At 37.7% G+C, this 15,409-nt stretch overlaps 1 protein-coding gene and 1 long non-coding RNA gene across 3 annotated transcripts; one reads left to right on the top strand and one right to left on the bottom strand.

Annotated features, from left to right (window-relative positions):
• The first annotated feature begins 8,413 nt into the window (after window positions 1-8,413).
• On the top strand, window positions 8,414-11,124 carry LOC104443349 (laccase-6). 2 transcript variants are annotated; one of them, XM_010056692.3, is made up of 6 exons: window positions 8,414-8,599; window positions 8,737-8,888; window positions 8,979-9,223; window positions 9,373-9,501; window positions 9,883-10,824; window positions 10,956-11,124. In XM_010056692.3, exons 1-6 carry the CDS (start codon window positions 8,429-8,431, stop codon window positions 11,084-11,086), a joined length of 1,770 nt encoding a protein of 589 aa, XP_010054994.2. In that variant the 5' UTR covers window positions 8,414-8,428; the 3' UTR covers window positions 11,087-11,124. The 2 variants fall into 2 exon arrangements, with proteins under 2 accessions (XP_010054994.2, XP_018728492.2); XM_018872947.2 differs by having other exon boundaries at window positions 8,415-8,583.
• LOC120293493 lies at window positions 9,745-13,021 on the bottom strand. Its single transcript, XR_005551369.1, has 2 exons — window positions 12,917-13,021; window positions 9,745-10,859 (listed from the first exon to the last, which is right to left on the bottom strand). It is a non-coding gene; the product is annotated as an uncharacterized LOC120293493 (long non-coding RNA).
• Between the last annotated feature and the right edge of the window lie 2,388 nt (window positions 13,022-15,409).

Below are 15,409 nucleotides of genomic sequence, written 5' to 3'. Positions count from 1 at the left end.
TATGTTGCTGACATCATATAATTCTTATTTTAATAGAAACAGAGTGTTAATTACATTAAGAAATTACAATGGTCATTCTTTCCAAAATTACACTTTGTATACTGAAATACTGTGTATGTGAAGAAAACACCATTAATAGCTGGATTTATGAGACCAGTCCCACAATATGTGTGACCATTAGACTAATTCAGGAAAAAAGGGACCATCAGATCCCTTTCCCAAAATGGTATACATAGAAAATTACTTTTGCAATTTGCATAAATTAAGGTTCTATTTGTTAATATTTCTATTTCTCAATTTTTTTGGTTTTTTATTCCTCAAAATAAAAGAAGAAAACAAAAATCTATTTGATAACGTCAGGGAATAGATTTATAACAAAAATAATAAGTTGAAAAAGTTACTTATTATTATCGAGAATAATTTTTGGAATAAATCATTTTTTTTCTTTTTCCTTTTCTTCTTCTTTTTATTTCCTAACTAGTCGTTGGAGCCTCACCGATGGCTGTTCCAGGCCTCACCAAGGCAAGACTACCTCGAGGGTGGCAACCTCATCGGATCTCGTCTTTGGCCAGTTGCTAGCCATCATCCAGGCCCTATAACCAACTAGAGGAGGAAGAAGAAGAGAGAAAAAGGAAAAAAAAATTATAAATTTATTAAAAATATTAAAAAAATTCTATATTAAAAAAAAAAAAACTTTGTATCAAAAGAATTCCTTTTTTTATTCCGATAATAGAAATTTTATGCAATTATTATATGTGTTTTTTCTAATAAACTATTCTAGAGAATAGAAATAAAAAAATATTTATAAAAATAAATTATTTTCCAAAACTAAAATGTTACCAAACACACTCTAAATGGATAGTAACAGGTGAAATGATAAACACACTTACATGTGATGAAGGAAAATTATCAAGATTAAGGAAAATTATAGAATCAATGGTTAAGGAAATTTAGGATGATAAAATTTTGAAACGTAAATTGATTTCGGCCATAAATCAATTTCTTAATTTCTATTCCCCTGACAAGTTTCTAAGAAAAAATCCGTTTGATAACAATTCAAAATTTTTATTTCTAAAATAGAAATCTGTTTGATAATAGAACAAAATTTCTATTTTTAGGAATAGAAATTGATTAGATAACAACATAGGAAATCCTTAAATACAAAATAATAGTCGAAATAATACTAATACATTACAAAAGTTGAAAATATAATTTCATGGAATTTCCGGCATATTATTATCTTTTGCCATTTTATTAACAATTGTTTTCCTAAGCGTATTTATTTGGTTTCCTCCTCCATCAATGTATCGTTCGCAAGCTCATCCTGCGTAGGTTCTCGCATACAAGTCTCGCTGAAACATGAATATAGGTGCCATCAATGACGCATATACAACATTGTCATTTTATCAAAAACTAGTATATACAAGATTATCAACAAAATAAAATTAATGGTGTAAAGGAATATATGAGAATTCTACCTTAAAGTAACGTTTATGGTTAGGAACCAATCGGGGGAAGGTCGGTCTATTTTGATTCTTGAATTGAATCAGCCAAGTTGCTCATCCCTAATTTCTTTATTGTTGCTCAATGAACCTTTAATGACCCTTGCATAGCAAAGAGAGAGGTTCTCTTGAATCTCTTGCATTCGAATTAAAATTCAAGATTGTGTAACAATCTAATTATTTTGATTTTGCAAGAATTTTGAATCCATAAAAAAATAACGTTAAATTTCTAGGCATGTTTTTCATTCATCTATTATGTAAGTACTTTTTCTTCAACTCGGCCATGTACGTGCCTTTTCTAGGAGGAAATAGCCCCATTGTTTTTAAGTAAACATTTAAGAACTTTGGTCGTTTTTGAAAATTGGGGACCCATTCGATTGCTTTTCATCCTAAAGAGGAAGTTATAAAAAAAAAAAGCAAAAAAAATGCAAAAAAAAAAAACACGAGTAAAATAAGAAAAATAAAATTAGCAATAATTTGTGAAATTGTGGTTATGAGTGAATTAAGTTAGCAAGAAAGTGCAAGGTTCTTTTATATGGTTTGATTTCAGTTTCGATTTATATTTCAAAAACTGAGAAGTTAAAATTTCAACTTCGATTTCTTCAATTTCTCTATTTTTGGAATAGAAATCTGTTTTAGAAATAGAAAAATCAAATCGCGTTACCAAACGGATTTCTATTCCAAACCTGTTCCGAGGAACAGAGAAACAGAGAAATCAAGAAACAGAAATTTTGTCATGCGCACCCTTAGAAATCATCCAGTAAAGTTACATTCAATTGGGTTTTTACTAGCAATAGGAGAAAAGAAATTGATTATTTTTTTAGGTATATTAGAATTTTCTTGTAGAGAGTTCGAAGCATAGTAATTAAAAATCTTACAGAGATGAAAATTATGTTATGTCATCCGTAAAAATATCAATTAGTGAAATATTGAAAATTACTTTTTGCTCGTGTAAATTTACTATTGTCACCAAAAACCGATTAAAGAGTGAAAATAATGGTAATTACTTTTCTAATTATAACATGACTATTCACACAATAAAGTATTGGGTAGCAAACTCCATAGAGAAATTTCGATAGCCATAAAAAAGAAATATTATTACATTAACTGCCAGTGTAACAAACCTCTTATATATTCATGGTTGACTAGGTGCGATATTAATAAATTTGATTGCACAATCATCTTTAAATACACCTTATACTAAATTAATGGCAAATGTGTAATGAGTTTTTATATTGGTAATTGACTAAATAAAAATATGAAAAAAAAATTATCAATTATAAACATAAAAAATTTTGACCGAGCTTTGCACCTTTAATTTATTCGTTCAAAATCTTAAACTTGCGTTGTTGAAGTTCCTTCCAACTCCAAATCACGTAAGCTGAAAGCGCTCATTAAAATTAATTAGAGTCCGATACCTTTGACTTGTTGCCTGGATTTGCCCAATATATTGCCCCGGGGACATGGCTCCTGACTCTCCCTGCACCTAGCTGATTTTTGTCTTCTCAACTGGTGGGGAATACAGGTCCCAAACGAAGCAAGGTTTCTCACTCCAAAGCGGTTCTCCTACTTGTTTGGTTACTTTAAACAATTTAAAAATCTACTCAAATCCGATACCTTTGACTTTCTATTGATACTTGAGATACGATCAGACTTGAGATTTTTCCTAACAAGAATATTGCAATCTAGTTTTTCACGCTAAGCTCTTGGCGACTTGATAAGACACGGTGGCATTGACTATTCATATGTGGTGTCGTTGTTGAAATTTTCAGGGGTCGTTGTTGGGGGTGTGATGTATTTTCATAATATTTTTCTTAGGGGAGGGAGGAATTATTCTCGATACTTATCATTAATATTTCGAAAATCAAATAATCAATCATTCAATAAGTTTTAATAAAGGTTTTTGAACATTTTTTTTTTTTTGTGGATAATTGAAAGGAGCCCATCAAACTCTTGTGAAAAAATCAAAAGGCACTATACCATTGCTAGATTAAATTTAGAGATGGATGGTGAAAAGATCATGTCTAAAAAGTTAATTGATTGAAATTTTCAAATTCAAAGATAAAATAAGAAGTTTTATGGCGACGGATATGGTAGAGTTCGTTTGCTTTATGAATTCACATTCATGTGAGTGTGATGTATTTTCATAATATTTTTTCTTAGATCTTGTCAAAACAATTTCTCTACAACAATTATTATTAGTTGTTAATAACCAAGAAAGAAAACGAACTAATTTTCAATGAATGGACTATTCTCGCGATACTTATCATTAATATTTCGAAAATCAAATAATCAATCATTCAATACGTTTAATGAAGGTTTTTGAACAACAATTTTATCGAACAACAATTTTTTTTTTTTTTTTTTTTTTTGGTGGATAATTGAAAGGAGCTGGATTGACTCAATAACACCGGCAAATAATGAATGAAACCGGTAAAAACGACAAAGATTCGGAATCACTCAACCGTCCGTTCTCAGAAACCCGCAACCAAAGTCACGCCGTTGGCCAAAAGCATCTCTTTCTCCTTCTCTTTCTCTTTCTCTTTCTCTCTCTCTCTCTCTGGGCAAGCAATCAAATTGGACATTCCCCCTAAATTTCTCCGATCGAGCTCCGATCGCATCGCCTGGGGAAGAAGGGAGGGAGGTAGATGCAGCAGGAGAACGGTTGCGGATTCATGTCGTGCGAGAAGCTGGACAGGATGGCCAACTGGGTGGGCGCCAGCGTCGCCTCCGCCTTCTTCGCCTCCCTCGAGCGCTGCTCCTGCATCAACCTCAGCACCACCGACCTCGACGACGACGACGATTCCAAGGACCACCGCCCCTCATGCTCACCAAGCCCACCTCTCACGAGCCCCTCCCCTCCTCCGCCGCCGCCACCGCCGACGCTAATTCCGCCCCCGCCCCGCCACCGCCCCCGCCCCCGCCCCTACCCCCGCCCCTTGCCTCACGAATTAGCTTTATGTTGTGGCTTAGATCCTCCGTTTAAAAGGGTCGGTTCCTGTTGAACTCTGGGGGACGAATAAACGTGAAAGGTGTAATTTTGCTTTTTCTGATGCTCGTCGCCGAGTGCTGTGTATAGAGAGGGCTGTGGCTTTCGGGCTGTTTAGATAGATGTTCTTGGTTGCTTGTCAACCTGGAAATTGTTATATATGCTATTTTGCGAATTTTCCCAATTTCGGACCGGAACTAGATGTCGCTGCTAGATTTCCTGCCGCTGAATGAATGTGAGCTGAATCGACTGCTCGTAAATATTCGGAAAATCATGACAATTGAGCTTAAATGCTGGCTAGATGTTCTCAGACGGGTAGCTGCCTGGATTTGGATTTATTACTATGTGGGCTGGTTTTGGCATCGAATGCCGATTCACATCCTGGTTAACACGTGGTGAGATAAGAGTTGAGTTTCTCTGGACAAAGACAATGACGTTCTCCTGGTTCTGATTCTAGCTGATCACAGCAATTACTTTCAGGCATAGATTACAGACAAATTTAGCTGTCTCAGGTTTTGAATCTTGCTACAGCTGCTGAGTTTATGGCTATATCTCCACATCACATATCGCTTGATTTGATGTTAATGCTTTTGGCACGTACATGTAACCTCGCAGAGTCAGCTGGGAAGCTGTATGCATTGAAGGTGTTCTGTTAGGTCTATCAATGAGCAAAAAAGGAATTTATTGAGTTCATTGGTTATCAGTAGTATTCATCTGCCATCTTGATTCTAATAAATATAATCAAATTTATGGCTAGGTACTTACTCTCTTTGAATGGACTAGAGTGTGGGCATTTTCTGTTTCTGTGACACTATTCAGTAGGATTTTAAGCGATATGACCATCTCCTATGTGATTTTGGTCATGATGACGATGTTCCCCTGTCGATATCATGGTCTGCCTCATTAGAAATTCTTTTATGGAGTTTCATAGAGTATCATTTTCCAGCTTGGTTGAACTCATTTATATGTCTCATCAGTGGTAACTGGCATGAACTGACTCTTTTTTGTTTGCCAGGGAGGGTCGATTCCGAGGGTTGGGTTCATGAAAGCAACATGTTCTTTAGCTGATTGTGATTGAGATTCTGCGTAACCAAACAAAGACCATTGTAAATCTTCCTGGTTGTAGACTTTTGTTATATTGAATTATATGGAAGCAACTATATGTAGTTTATGGCTTTGAGCTTGTCGAAGGTATATGTTGGTTAATTTGAATGAAGTAATGTTAGGTGGTTTTCTTCTATCAGTGAGATCCCCAGGATATGGAGAAAAATGGTTTTACTCTTTTATAAACAAACGTGTATTAGCTAGTTTCTCTGAATTCAAGATGCGGTCCTCTGGAAGCTCTTGGTAGACCTGCAATTTTCATTGGGAATTAACATGTTATTTTGTTGTCATTGAAACGTCAAACAGATGAAGCTTGTCAAGATACCAAACATGTGGACCAGCTTTGTCAATTAGATAGACTCAACTAAAATGATAATGTACTCCACTTCCACTGTGTCCTACTTGTCTCTTGATGAAATCTAATTTGGGTTCAGTACAGTGATATACCACGCTTTATGCAATGATTTTTGTTTTTTCTTCTTGAGTTGTAGTTACTATCTTATAGGTTCAGCCAGTATACCTGTTTGGAATCCACAAAACACTACAAATGATGGTCAGCATTTCTCCGAATATATACATTAAGGAAACTCACGGTGGAAAAGAATATGGTCCCCGGCTTCCTTTCATTGGAACTCTGTTCCTGGTTGTCCAATGGATGTCTTGGACTACTATGAATTGCAAACCTAGTTTTTCAATACAATTTTGCTTCCCCATGTACGATGGTCTTCCAGTGTTGTGGAATAATGATCAAGCTGCCATGTTTGTCATCATTCTCTCCTGATTATGTCCTTAAGGTACTTTCATTCACAGTATGAAGATGAAGTCTCACATGCTTCTTTTTAAAGTTAATTGCACCATGTTACGTGTTATCCGTATAAAACTACACTATTAAGGATGAAGTAGGAGACAAAACTGGAGTAGATAAGAGCAACAAACTTGCATAATTTGCCAATATATAAGCTCATTAAAATTAACAGATAAAGTGAAGCTGTATGGGAAGATTAGAGGCTGAAGTTTGAATGTTTCTATGTCAGTGTACAATTCCTCTGAATCTTCAGCATTTCAGATTCCTCTGCCAATGATGGCAGTTAGCAAGCAAAATGGTGGGAAATGGACTGGTAGATGAGTTTTCTCCCTCGTCTCTCAAAAGAGTCCATGTTAGGGGTGTATTCCTCCTTTGAAGTTACAGCTCAGGATGAATCCATTCACCTTAATAGCAACTCTGTTTGTGCTTCTGATGGACTACTTAATAAAGACAATGTTACAGATGGAAGCAAAGGATGGCAAAGAGCAAGTCGGTCTTTTTCCTTCCTAAAAAGCTTTTATTTCAAGCTCACTAGCAAGACTTTGTCAGAGTCGAGCTTCTTTTGCTCATAGTGGTGGTAGATTTTAGCCCTCTTGTGTTATGCTTATCTGCAGTTTGGACTGTTTTTCCTGCTAAGCACAGGAATTTGCCTTTTATCACTTCAAGAATACTTATGGTCGAGCATTATTTGATTTTGATTAAAACCCTCTACTTTGGATGTAAGATGTGAAAATTGTCATTTATAATCTTGACTTTGTGGGCAGTTGCCGGGTAATAGTGTCACTTATGTCGGGGCAGGTAGCTCCAATCAGTCTTGCAGGTCCCGCATTTATTCAGACATCATGTGACAATAAGTCAAAGAAGGCTCTTATGGGGAGGATCCATCAGCCCTGAGCATTTTTCTGAGAAGTATACTTGACAGATTTCAAAGAGTTTGTTATGGTGTAGTACTCGAACAAAGTTTAAAAACAGAAGAAGGTCAACAATGGAGAGTTGTCTGTCATTGCCTGTCACGCTTGAGCATTTGAATGGTCGAGACACTCGACATGAATAAGAAATATTGATATGATGCATATCTGTGCATGCATGCACATAAAAGATGCGGGCTATTTTGATCTGGGATTTGGATGTTGACATGTAAACTAGAGGATATGAAACAAACAAAAATATGTATAGTGCAAAAAAGGGTGCCGCTCAGACATAGAATCTTCAACCTTCTTGTTTCTGTTCTGGATTGTTTTAGGTTACAACTGCCACATTTACTAATTCCTTGGATTTATATCCAGATTATAGAAGGGACACAGAGAAGGATGATCCCTCCATGGTTTAATAGGTCTTATATGCACCTACCTACTAACATACTTCATCATGATAAGATGAGTGACTAAACAAGGAAAGGCCAGGGACAGAAACATCAAAGAAAATTTATGGAAGTACAGAATGTAATGATGGCGCTTTGAGGTCTAACTATGAGGGTAGAAACACTAATATAAGATATGACTACTAGGAGGAGGTCATGAAATGAAGAACGAATGTAAGAGAAAGAGTTCCGTCTCAGTACGTAGTATTCATCTTTGTCTTTTGAAGGATTACAATTTTCTTTCCGCTAACCAATCCTCCTTGCACTCGACGTACAATGAAATGGCAGTACACTTGAGCTTTCAGGAGAACCAAATGGCAATGTGTTCGTGCTTAAACATGGTTACCACAAACCTCGTAAAACGAGAGAGACACTATAAGAAGGTAAATGCCGTGGCTATTGTCCTGCTGTGGTTTTGACATGGTACCGCGGAGCAGGTACCACAATTGTTTCAGCTTTAATAGTAAAGAACCACAGAGATAGAGGTAGCTGAATTAAATCCTTTAGCAAATTGGTCAGCTCTTCAAATAATCACTCCCTCAACGCCTTATTTTGTTGAGTTCATAATGAAGGAATCGTGAAAGATGACGATCACAATAAACCTTTGCAATCTTTTTTCTTTAACCCAAAATTTTTAAATATGATTAGATAGGTTCGTTCTTTATTAAATGACCCTGCCCTGTAGCCTCATCATCCTCAATCTCCTGTTTCAACCTCTGATGGAGAAGCTAACAATGGGGGTCCTGCTCTCCATTATCTCATTAATATCTTGTTTCAGCCCTCTGCATGTTCTTGCACAGTGGCCCGGTGGAAGATCGACCAGGTTCTATGACTTCAAGGTCTCACTGATTTACATCTGTCGGATGTCTTTTTATTTCCATTATCTGATTCGCTCGTACTCTCCATGTTCAATTTCTCATTGTTCCATGCTTGACACTAATAACTAAATATTGTGTATGTAACCCCAAATGAATAGGTGCAAACAACAAGGATTACCAAGCTATGCAACACCAAGGACATAGTAACAGTCAATGGAATGTATCCAGGACCGGTTGTTTACGCCGAAGAAGATGACAGAGTGATAGTCAAAGTTACAAATGAGAGTCCATACAATGTCACAATTCACTGGTAAGAAAAATGTGGAAATCCTTTTTGTACGTGGGAGAGGATAAGAGTTTGCTAATTTGAGTATTCTCTTGTTGTGTCGGCTGGTTCAAGGCATGGCATCCGGCAGAGGCTATCCTGCTGGTCTGATGGACCATCGTACATCACACAGTGTCCTATTCAAGCTGGACAGAGTTTTACATATGAGTTCACGTTGGTAAAGCAGAAAGGCACCCTTCTCTGGCATGCTCACGTCTCTTGGCTTCGGGGCACTGTCTATGGTGCTATAGTCATGTATCCTAAGACAGGGGTCCCTTATCCCTTTACCTATCCTTATGAAGAGCACATCATTATACTGGGTAAATAATTTTTGCCTGCGAGTTTATGAACCATGTTTCTGAACAAAATTCATCCAACTCCAAATCTGGTATACTGCACTGACAATTGCATAGTTATGCATGAAAATTCAATTATTCAAGATCTCTCATACATAATCTCCATATTACAGGAGAATATTGGCTGAAGGATGTAGTACAGCTTGAGAAAGCTGTTCTAGCTAGCGGAGGAGGTCCTCCACCAGCTGATGCATTTACTATCAACGGCCATCCTGGCCCTAACTACAATTGCTCCAGCAATGGTACTTCTCGGCAAAACTCTTGGCTTCAAATAATTATGACCCTTAGAGTTCTCCATCTATTCGAGAAACCTTATGGCTAGATACTGATTAGGAATTTACTGCCAGTCACAACATTCTGCGCCTGATGGAAAATTTAATTTGGTAAGTCTTAAGTAGTTTCCATGTGAGTGATGGGTTTTTTCGATTCAGCGCTGCTTGATATCCTAAAATCCTGTTAAGACTATCTTCATGAAAAGCAATCACTTCGTATGAAATGATGACTATCTTCATAAATTTATTATGGGTAACATCACTGTGTTATATAACTCGGTAACCTACACATAATCTAGTGTTGTGGACTCACCACTAGTTTCCTGTCATAAATTTTGCCAAAAATTGCAGATGTATACAGGATTGACGTGGTCCCAGGAAAGACCTACCTGCTGAGGCTGATAAACGCAGCTCTGAACATGGAAAACTTCTTCTCAATTGCAAATCACAGGATGACCATTGTCGAAGCTGATGCAGACTACACAAAGCCATTCGCAACCGATCGCGTGATGCTTGGACCAGGCCAGACAATGAATGTCCTTGTCACAGCCGATCAATCCATTGGAAAATATTCTATGGCCATGGGTCCTTACATGTCAGCCCAGGGCGTACCCTTTCAAAATATATCGGCCATAGCATACTTCCAATACCTTGGTGCTTTGCCCACTTCCCTGTCTTTGCCTGCTAGACTACCCATTTTTAATGATAATCTTGCAGTTAAGACTGTCATGGATGGGCTTAGGAGTTTGAAATCTGGTCATGTTCCAAAGGAGATCGATCAGAATCTCTTTTATACTGTAGGAGTAAATGTTCAACAGTGCCACTCCCCAACGCCACAGCAAAATTGCCAGGGCTTGAACAATGGGACGATGGCTGCGTCTATGAACAATATAAGCTTTGTCAAACCCAAAATTTCTCTTCTTGAAGCTTATTACAATAGAATTAATGGCCAGTTCACTGAGGATTTTCCCGGTGTGCCTTTGAAGTTCTACGACTTTGTCAATGGGGCACCTAATAACAGTCCTAATAACACCCAGTCGATGATCGGAACTAGAACCTTTGTCCTTGAATATGGAACTAGGGTTCAACTCATATTACAGGACACGGGGACGGTTTCTACGGAAAACCACCCAATCCACCTTCATGGATATAGCTTCTACGTAGTTGGATACGGCTCGGGCAACTATAATCCCCAAACCGCACAGTTCAATTTGGTGGATCCACCTTACTTGAACACAATTGCAGTTCCCGTGGGCGGATGGGCGGCAATTCGATTTGTGGCAGACAATCCAGGTGAGCCGATTCTCCTGTCTTTGTGATTGTGCCACCTATGTGATTGGAACGAGCCTTGTAAGTGCTTGCGCGTTCCAGTCATTTCTTTTGGAGATGCTTAACAAAAATTGAGTTTGATCAATGATATGCAGGGGTTTGGTTCATGCATTGTCACTTCGATATACACTTGTCATGGGGATTAGCTTCAGCGTTTATAGTGAAGAATGGCAAAGGGGAGCTCGAGACCCTTCCTCACCCGCCGGCAGACCTGCCCCGGTGCTAGAGCTTTTGCTTTTGTGCTTAACTGTTCTGTTTTCACTCAATAATTATTCGGCATCAAGTGTGTAATACGTTGGTTTTGTTCTTCTCTTTGAGTGGATGAAATAAAAGTGCAAAGAAGCGATGTTCAGGAATAAAACTGTTCTCTTAATCATTTCCTAGTTCCTAGCTAATGCGATGTTTCATGTCCAATGTCGATTCATGAAATAATGTGATGTCATATGTCCAATGTCGATATTTGAGACTCCAGACTGGAAATGAACGAGGATCTTCACCAAATAATGTACATTTCTGTAGTTTGCACATCTAATTCGACGGCATCCAAATGAAGTCAATTAAACATCATGCCATGCATGAGATGCAAAAAATTAGACGATCCAGATGACAATCCAACCACCCCTTACCTAACCAAGCCATTCATGATGTCAAAGCTAAGATAGCATCTATCACGTAACTCATTTTATTAAGCCGGCAATGTCACTTCCAACGGCACTTGCATTTCTAAATATTATTTCATCTAATAATAGGCCTCGGGAGGTGACCCTAATTATTTCTTTTTCATTAACGTTAACTCTATGTGGTGAAGTCACTAAAAGTCTTCGGTAGCTTAGTTGTCAATTATGCTCATGGTACTGTCGGTGCTTCGAATGCTCTTGGTTTCTTTAATACGGTCCTTTTGAACTTTTTTTTTTTTAATTGATTTGAAACAATGACCAGTTAAAAGATGTCGAAAATGAACTAACACAAAGAAGCACTTGGGATTTTGGATATAAAAAAAAAAAGATTTGGCATTTCAAATCAAATTGGACATGGATAACAAACAGGATTATGATCAAAGTCCAATATTTACAATTTTTCGAGAGATGAAGTTGACCTACTAGGCCAGATTAGACATCTATACATCCTACAAGAAATTTCCCCACGTCCTCCGACCGGAGGAATAATTTAGTCCGGATAAAACCATGAATATATGTGCCGGCTCTAAGAGTAGGACACATTTTAGTCTAATCTAAAGTGAGAAGAATATTGAAAAGATGGGAAAGTCCAAGCAAGTAGAGGAAGGAGTTCGATATCACTGTTAATGAACCTAGCCGCGCGGTTATCGGGTTATTGCATGATGCTTTGCCGTTATTAACGCGCGCGCGCGCGGGACAGAGATGGACGGAGCAGGAAATATGCCTTGTATGACTCAGATGTCTGTCTTTTCCTGGAAAGTGTTTTGACAGACGAGGATAGTAGAATATAGACTTACGAGGAGTTGTCATAGCGAGATTGATCTCAGACGGGTCTTCTACCGGGTAATATCCGCGCGTTACGTGGGTCATCTATCTTAGTTTCCATATAAAAAGATTGGCTCTGATTGAATGAGTCTGACTTAGCTCCACCGAATGAGAAGATTCTCTCTAGAACAGTCCTAGTTAAGATAGAAAATTGTTTGATTGAAGAGATCGAGGGAAAAGAATGGCGTGAATGACTCGGGACCATCAGTTAGGTGCATTGTGAGGCGTGTTAAAGAAGTCGAAATCGATAAGGAAGTTCCCCAGAGTTCATCAGCTGGCAAGTTATACGTAGCACTGTATAAAGTAAACCACCACTAATTTCCCAAGGACCTGTTGATTAGTAATCGTAAGGGAAGTCCCACAAGCAAGAATATCAGCTGATGACAAAGGGTCCTTTGAAAGTTGGTTAACAGTTTTACAGTGCCAAAACTGTAGCATGGTGGAAGGAAGGGAAGGAGGTCAAACCTAGAAGATGAAGTTAAATGGTGAATCTGGCAAAACGATGGCACCATATATACATATACCTACATATATCTACTGAAAAAGGCACTCACATCTTTTTAAACCGATTGCATAATGCAGTCGCAGTGAAGCGGCTCCACACGATTCCCCTCGAGGCGATTCAACGTCACAGATTGGGGAGAGAGAGAGAGAGCTCCCATGGCAAAAAACCATTGCTTTAAAAGCTAATATAAACCTCCAGACAAGAAAAATACGAGGTGGCTTCAGCGAAGTACCTCAGTACATGAGGGCATCTAGTACAGACTCTAGTACAGACTCTAGTACAGACATCTAGAGAAGTACAGTCATGAAAGTCGGTGGTGAACGAGGCCCGTGGCATGCATTTTCAAAAATGGACTGCGAGGACTAATGAAGAAGACTCAAGACTTCAGCTAACAGCCAAACCCACTTTGGTCTAAGATAAGAGAATAAAAAAAGGGAGTGGTGATGAGAAGCCCGCTTGGCTTACTATACTTTCAACCATACCATTTTGCGCAAAAAACAAGGAAAGATTAGGCTGTTGCAACCACCTCTCAAACGTTCTACTTTTCTTTTCCACATTCGGCAGATGAGAGAACCATGCTTATAAAACGCAGAAGAGATTCCTCTGTCCATCAATATCACATCATTCTCATCATCTGCACTGTCATACCTTCTTGTTTGCTTTTTGCGGCGGTGCTGTTCTGTTCTTTCCGGTGGAAGGCATCTTGCTCAAATGAGTATTCCATTTTATGACAACATGGTGCTGTTCTCCAACGTTCATGGGAATAAAAAAATGGATGCTCATTAGAGCAAGATGCTTTGCATGGGAGGACTCACTTTCAAGGAGTCGAGGAGATGATCTGCCCTTGAACTTTTAAGCATCGTGGGCGAACGTGAATGTATGTAACTTTCATCGGAAGAGAACCTTCCTCATTAGATTCGTCATTTTACCTTTTCATGTTCTGTCGTTATTCGCATGTCTTGCGATTAAGATTAGATTCTCTTGTTTTTTACTGACATAAATTTGCTTTTCAGTGAATATTGGCACCATTGAAAAAAAAAAACAATAGCACAAACTAAATGCTACAAGATCGAGACCCAGATGAGGTGGGAAAATAAGTTTTTATTGACAGAAAATGAGATGATATGATCTTTTCTCTCGACCAGTCTTAAGGTTCATGGATAAGGGGTGAAAATTGTTCAAAAAATCCTAAATCTATTATATTTTTGTCAATTCATTTTTAAACATTTTCAATTGTAGCCAATATCTTATTACGAATAATTCCGACAACTTCAGGAGAAAAAGAGGCATTTACCTATTACAGAGATGGTGCGATTTGATTATTCTTTTTTTTTTTTTTAAGTATCTTTTTCTATTTTATTTACCGCTTTTCTTTCAGTCTTAGAAGAAAGACACATGATTCGGGATAGAAAGAAAAAAAGGTTATTGCAAAAAATCTACACTTTTTGAAGGTGAAATTTGTAAAAAAGAACAATTCCTTCTTTCGTGTATCCCCGATTAATGCAGCCTCATATCTTCAATTGTCGATTCTAGTATTGAGCGAAAGGTTACACCTACGGGTTATGTATGGTGGAGTCAACCCTAATCCATTAGTACCCATAGGCGGCATATGAGAAGAAGCACTACGTCTAGAAATCAACAACACGAAAACTTTGTTATGTTAACAATTGTACTCCTTCCTTATCGAGACCGGAACTAAGAAGAATGGTTGAGCCAACAAACATCCATCTCGTTTGTATTTTGGATACCCGTATAACCATCAAAGACTGTTGAAGTGACGAATTCCTGGAATTTAAGGGGCATGGGGGACAAAGAAATTGTTGAAGTTACCATTTTTTTTATCCAGTCTCAACCCATTTGATGGTAAAAAAGATCTTTGCAGGAAGGTTAGCTAGAGATTTCTTGTAAAAACACTAGCCACGCTGAGTCAATAATGAGAATATTTCAATCTTTTTTGATCCCATGTATTATTCTCATTATGCACATAAGGGAGGAGCTGTATGAAGTGAAAATCTCACGTATGGTTCTGGAACAGAGATTCTTTGAATCGAACAACGACCATAACGGATGTTGGCTCAATCTGAAGGAAATTATGCGGAAGCTTTATAGAATTATTATGAAGCTATGCGACTAGAAATTGATCCCTATGATCGAAGCTATATACTCTATAACATAGGCCTTGTCCACACAAGTAACGGAGAACATATGAAAGCTTTGGAATATTATTTTTGGGCACTAGAATGAAACCCATTTTTACCACAAGCTTTAAATAATATGGCTGTGATCTGTCATTACGTGCGACTATCTCCACTATAGAAAGAAAAAAGGAAAGAGAAAAGAGTGAATCCACTAGTAAATACTAGAAAAAATTACTAGAAAAAAATAGGCTTTCTACATATGCATTGTCCAAAAAACGATTTTTATCAGCTGTAGCAAAGAAAGGAACTTCATAAAAGTCAAAATATGAAGAAATATACATGCCTAGATACTTTACTCTATGGATAAAGGATCTAATTGATAGAGAAAGCACCGTAAAGATCAA

This window comes from Eucalyptus grandis, chromosome 5 (assembly GCF_016545825.1).
Source record: "Eucalyptus grandis isolate ANBG69807.140 chromosome 5, ASM1654582v1, whole genome shotgun sequence".
In the NCBI taxonomy this organism is placed as follows: domain Eukaryota; kingdom Viridiplantae; phylum Streptophyta; class Magnoliopsida; order Myrtales; family Myrtaceae; genus Eucalyptus; species Eucalyptus grandis.
Note: the sequence above shows the minus strand (reverse complement) of the source record. Positions and strands in the feature narration are given on the sequence as shown.